At 49.3% G+C, this 6,000-nt stretch overlaps 1 protein-coding gene across 1 annotated transcript in view; it reads left to right on the top strand.

The window, feature by feature from the left end:
* Positions 1–1,516: 1,516 nt before the first annotated feature.
* The window catches only part of LOC306780014 (synaptotagmin-9-like), a gene marked incomplete at its 5' end in the record, with an annotated part of 69,070 nt that continues 64,586 nt past the window's right edge, over positions 1,517–6,000 (top strand). The window contains one exon of the mRNA XM_079272179.1: positions 1,517–1,664. Within this exon, the coding sequence (XP_079128305.1) occupies positions 1,517–1,664 (148 nt within the window). The remainder of the gene's footprint in view (positions 1,665–6,000) is intronic.

Raw genomic sequence — 6,000 nt, 5'->3', positions numbered from 1 at the left:
TTGACTTTTGCTCATTAGACAATGGAGAAAGGGAAAGGAATGCTGAGGGATTTCATGGCATTTGGAAAGTGTTTAGGTAGAGGCAAGGCCAGGGGCGGAGTGGGGGAAAAAAGTGGCCCGGGAGTTACTGTCAGACCGGCCCACTCAATACACGGCGCGCTGCCCACTCAATGCATCAGTCAGTGGCCTCCTTGGAAAAATACCCATACACTTAACATTATTTTCAAATTACAAAGAAATTACATCATATATGGTTTTTTTAATAACATTTGGATCCACCAATTTGCCTGGATGGACACATTGAATAAAATAATACTCGCTATTGTAACACTCCAAGGTAGTAGTTTGCTGGATGAATATGCTGAACTTTGGGCTAGTATCAGATGGTTATACGTACAACTACAGAGCCTTAAGGAATGAATGTCAGCAGAGAAAGACCACACAATAAAGAAACTGGAATCAGAGGGTAGAACGAGTTTGAACTGTATTGAAATGAACAGAACATACGATGGGGTGTGAACATCAGTGGTATCAGTAGTGTTGCATGCTGGGTGTGTGATTGTGTGTGTGTGTGTGTGTGTGTGTGTGTTGAAGGTGCATAACAAAACAATAAGTTAAGTAACAGAACCTAAACTAACTCTGCCAGCCCAGGTGCATAGTCACATGGTAATAAAAAACAATATCAGTATACTCATGTGTTATTATTACCTCACTACACGAGTAGTTTTTGCAGCAGCTCACTCTTTTCTGCAACACCGTCTATGATTTTCTCACTGTCCAGCATCTGCAAAACATCTGTCTGAGTAGCCATCAACATAAAAGCCTCCAGGTGCTGGTGAGCCTAACCCACTGTCGTGCCAGCCGTTTGAGCTCGCATAGTCAAATCAACGTAATTAACACAATGACAGCCACAAAGTCACATATAGTCATATGACAGCAAAGCACATCAATCCAGCAGACCTGCAGCCTGTCTGTCTCTCTGCATCCCAGTGCTTTGAGAAATAACTGAGCGAGGTGAAAGCCGCGCATTCATTCAAGGACCTTGACTCTCGCTGGTGAAGCCTGGAGGCTCAGTCGGGATTCAGCAGCAGCAGCAGCAGCAGCAGCGGCAGCGGCGCTGACAGAAGATAAAGGAGGGGAAAAGTGAGACAGAAAGACAGGAGGGAATAGCAGGAAAGAAAAATAAGAGTTGCGCGCCGGATTGGAGCCGTTATTTCATTCAACAACAACAAAACATGCGATGGAGGATTTGTTTTACGCATGAGAACTTATCTTCTCTCAACTAAGACCTCCAGCTTTTATTCACAATTCACCTGAACATCATCACATTTTGCGGATACGTCGAGGGCACCGGACCTACCCAGGGGTGTAGCCGCGGTGCTTCTGGTGCGTCTTTTGCGCTGGTGGAGTCTGTGAGCGAGTGCGCGCGTGTGTGTGTGTGTGTGTTTGAGAGAGAAGTGGTGGTGGTAGAGCATCAGCCTGAGTGGCCGAACAGCCTGAAGGATGCTGGAGGGCAATGCCTGCAGAAAGAGAGGATGAGATTTGTCGAAAGGCGCTGGAGCTGCTCTCCGACCTGTGCTCCAAGGGGGAGGTGCAGGACGACCACTGCCTGGATTTCATCTTCTACTTCAGGGACCTGGCCAGACCGCGCTACACGGATTCAGGTCGGGCTCCTCAATCTTCTCTCTGACAGTTGAAAGTAGATCCGGAATTATGTTATAGGAACCCGCAGCTGTCCTCCAAAAAAAAAGAAGCATCTCAAATATGCAGTTTAATGGTCAAATCGAATTAATCACGAGCTCCGCGGCGGCTGATAAAAGAAAAATAGTTTTTATATTTTTAGAGGAGCATTCAGCACACTTATTTTAAACAGCACAGCTTCTTTTAAACTTTTCAAATTGGGTGTAAAGAGAGACATAACGTCTACAAATAATCATTTGTATGCAACTGCCTCGCGCTCACCACACCGTGTTTCACGATATTCCCAGTTCACGAAATGCGAGAAGAGTGCGATCTGAACTTGTTGCTTGCATCCAGCACCGATCAGTATAATCTAACAATGCATCTCAGTACCATACATATGTGTGTATGTTGTGTTTGCAAATCCACCACATCATCCATCTCTCCTCCTCGCGCAGACCCAGCGTGTGAGTGTTGGTCTGGTGTCTCTTTTACTGTGGCGGTGAGAGGAAAAAAAGGTAGCCCCACCCGATAATCCACAGCTGCTGGCACTTTGCAGACGGTCTTGCAAAAACAACGAAGACCAGTGTTGTGTAATCCAGTTATTTAGAGTATAGTTGGCTTGGAATTTCTTTAATATTGACATTAGAAACAATTTTCTGATCAGAAAGGAGGAGGCCAGTCTGGGAAAACAACTTTTATGAGGCTGAACTTAAAAAATTACATTTACGCTGCACATTTGACCACAAAAATCCCTGAGAAAGCTGTAGGAATATTACAAGAATACAACACATAAATACCACAAATTTGTTAGGGGGGTCTGGGGCCCACAGGGAGCAGGACTCAAAAGCAGACTCAAGGCGAGGTAGATAGGTTCCACGTACAAGTTCTTTACTTCGATTAGGTTCGGTACACAGGAGAGGCACACAGGGAAATATCGCGGATACAATCCTCAAACATCTCCGAGACAAACTGGCACAGGACAAGGAGGAAACACAGACTAAATACACAGGGGAACGAGGCCCAGGTGGAAGCAATGAGGGCGGGCTTGTAATCACCCAGGAGGACGGCACACGAGAGAGGGGGGGTGTCTGAAACGAGAGACAAGGTGAGTGACAAACACAACAGGAACAGACTGTGGCAACAAACACTACCCCGAAGGTCTAGGCGTAACAGTACCTCCCCCTCCAAGGCCGGCACCTGACGGCACAGGGTTCTCAGGGAACCTCAGGTGGAAGTCTCGGATCAGGTCCGGGTCCAAAATGTCGCTGGCCTTCTCCCAAGACCTCTCCTCAGGCCCGTATCCATCTTCCTCTGAATTTCCTCCAGCGACAGATCCTTCTTCTTGGGAGGAGACCGGGGGAATTCAGCCTTGGCATCTGGGGCAGGAGCAGCCAGGATGACCTCAAAGGCTTGGCCAGAGGCCCTCTTGTCAAGCTCCTTGATCACGATATCTGAACTCACGATATCTTGGGAGGTCGCCATCTTAAAGAGTGCGGGTGCAGGTCGATTTTACCTTAAACAAGCTCCGGATGCTGTGCTCCTCTCTCAAAGAGTTTACCGCGAGCCCTGTCCAAGGTGCCGGCTTGCTACCATGACCTTAAGGAGGTATTTAATAAGGCCCGAGCCACCTCTCTGCCGCCACACCGAGAGTATGATTGCGCCATTGATCTACTCTCGGGATCGTCTCCTCCCAGAGGGCGACTCTACTCCCTGTCTGCGCCGGAGACACAGGCTATGAAGGAGTATGTGACCTCCGCGTTGGCTGCAGGCCTGATTAGACCATCATCATCGCCGGCGGGAGCTGGGTTTTTTTTCGTCGGCAAGAAGGACAAGACCCTCCGTCCCTGTATTGATTACAGGGGCCTGAACGACATCACCATCAAGAACCGGTACCCCCTCCCTCTTATTTCGTCGGCATTTGATCTGTTACAAGACGCGAAGGTCTTTACTAAGCTTGATTTAAGAAATGCCTACCATCTGGTCAGAATGAGGAAGATGGATGCCGCAGAGGAGAGGCGCAAGAACCATGAAGCTGAGGTGCTGAGGCACTTGGCTGAGAAGCGCGAGCATGAAAAGGAAGTGCTCCAGAAAGCTATGGAGGAGAACAACAACTTTAGTAAGATGGCCGAGGACAAGCTCAACCAGAAGATGGAGGCCAACAAAGAGAACCGCACGGCACTTATGGCGGCGATGAATGAGAAATTCAAGGAGAAGGACAAGAAGTTGGAAGAGGTGCGAAAGAACAAGGAAACCAAAGATGGCTCTGAAGACTGTTAGGGGGGTCTGGGGCCCACAGGGAGCAGGACTCAAGGCGAGGTAGATAGGTTCCACGTACAAGTCATTTACTTCGATTAGGTTCGGTACACAGGGAAATATCGCAGATACAATCCTCAAACATCTCCGAGACAAACTGGCACAGGACAAGGAGGAAACACAGACTAAATACACAGGGGAACGAGGCCCAGGTGGAAGCAATGAGGGCGGGCTTGTAATCACCCAGGAGGATGGCACACGAGAGAGGGGGGGTGTCTGAAACGAGAGACAAGGTGAGTGACAAACACAACAGGAACAGACTGTGGCAACAAACACTACCCCGAAGGTCTAGGCGTAACAGTACCTCCCCCTCCAAGGCCGGCACCTGACGGCCCAGGGTTCTCAGGGAACCTCAGGTGGAAGTCTCGGATCAGGTCCGGGTCCAAAATGTCGCTGGCCTTCTCCCAAGACCTCTCCTCAGGCCCGTATCCATCTTCCTCTGAATTTCCTCCAGCGACAGATCCTTCTTCTTGGGAGGAGACCGGGGGAATTCAGCCTTGGCATCTGGGGCAGGAGCAGCCAGGATGACCTCAAAGGCTTGGCCAGAGGCCCTCTTGTCAAGCTCCTTGATCACGATATCTGAACTCACGATATCTTGGGAGGTCGCCATCTTAAAGAGTGCGGGTGCAGGTCAATTTTACCTTAAACAAGCTCCGGATGCTGTGCTCCTCTCTCAAAGAGTTTACCGCGAGCCCTGTCCAAGGTGCCGGCTTGCTACCATGACCTTAAGGAGGTATTTAATAAGGCCCGAGCCACCTCTCTGCCGCCACACCGAGAGTATGATTGCGCCATTGATCTACTCCCAGGATCGTCTCCTCCCAAAAGGCGACTCTACTCCCTGTCTGCGCCGGAGACACAGGCTATGAAGGAGTATGTGACCTCCGCGTTGGCTGCAGGCCTGATTAGACCATCATCATCGCCGGCGGGAGCTGGGTTTTTTTTCGTCGGCAAGAAGGACAAGACCCTCCGTCCCTGTATTGATTACAGGGGCCTGAACGACATCACCATCAAGAACCGGTACCCCCTCCATCTTATTTCGTCGGCATTTGATCTGTTACAAGACGCGAAGGTCTTTACTAAGCTTGATTTAAGAAATGCCTACCATCTGGTCAGAATGAGGAAGATGGATGCCGCAGAGGAGAGGCGCAAGAACCATGAAGCTGAGGTGCTGAGGCACTTGGCTGAGAAGCGCGAGCATGAAAAGGAAGTGCTCCAGAAAGCTATGGAGGAGAACAACAACTTTAGTAAGATGGCCGAGGACAAGCTCAACCAGAAGATGGAGGCCAACAAAGAGAACCGCACGGCACTTATGGCGGCGATGAATGAGAAATTCAAGGAGAAGGACAAGAAGTTGGAAGAGGTGCGAAAGAACAAGGAAACCAAAGATGGCTCTGAAGACTGTTAGGGGGGTCTGGGGCCCACAGGGAGCAGGACTCAAAAGCAGACTCAAGGCGAGGTAGATAGGTTCCACGTACAAGTTCTTTACTTCGATTAGGTTCGGTACACAGGAGAGGCACACAGGGAAATATCGCGGATACAATCCTCAAACATCTCCGAGACAAACTGGCACAGGACAAGGAGGAAACACAGACTAAATACACAGGGGAACGAGGCCCAGGTGGAAGCAATGAGGGCGGGCTTGTAATCACCCAGGAGGACGGCACACGAGAGAGGGGGGGTGTCTGAAACGAGAGACAAGGTGAGTGACAAACACAACAGGAACAGACTGTGGCAACAAACACTACCCCGAAGGTCTAGGCGTAACAAAATTTGAGTTATTTTCTTTCGAGGATTTTACAAAACCAGCCATCTCTACTGATAACATGTTTAGTGTGCATGTGTAAGTGGTTTGGGCATATATATGCATATCAGAGCATGCGGGCTGTTTGATCATCTTTCCTATGCGTGCACGCTATCCAGTGTACACAGTGCAGAAGCACGTTTGTTCATTCATTTCTCCCCGCCTTTGTGTGTATGTGTGTGAGCGAGTGTTTACATGTATGT

This window comes from Melanostigma gelatinosum (assembly GCF_949748355.1).
Source record: "Melanostigma gelatinosum genome assembly, chromosome: 1".
Taxonomy (NCBI): Eukaryota; Metazoa; Chordata; class Actinopteri; order Perciformes; family Zoarcidae; genus Melanostigma; species Melanostigma gelatinosum.
The sequence above is the reverse complement of the archived record's forward strand: the minus strand, read 5'-3'. Positions and strand labels throughout refer to the sequence as shown.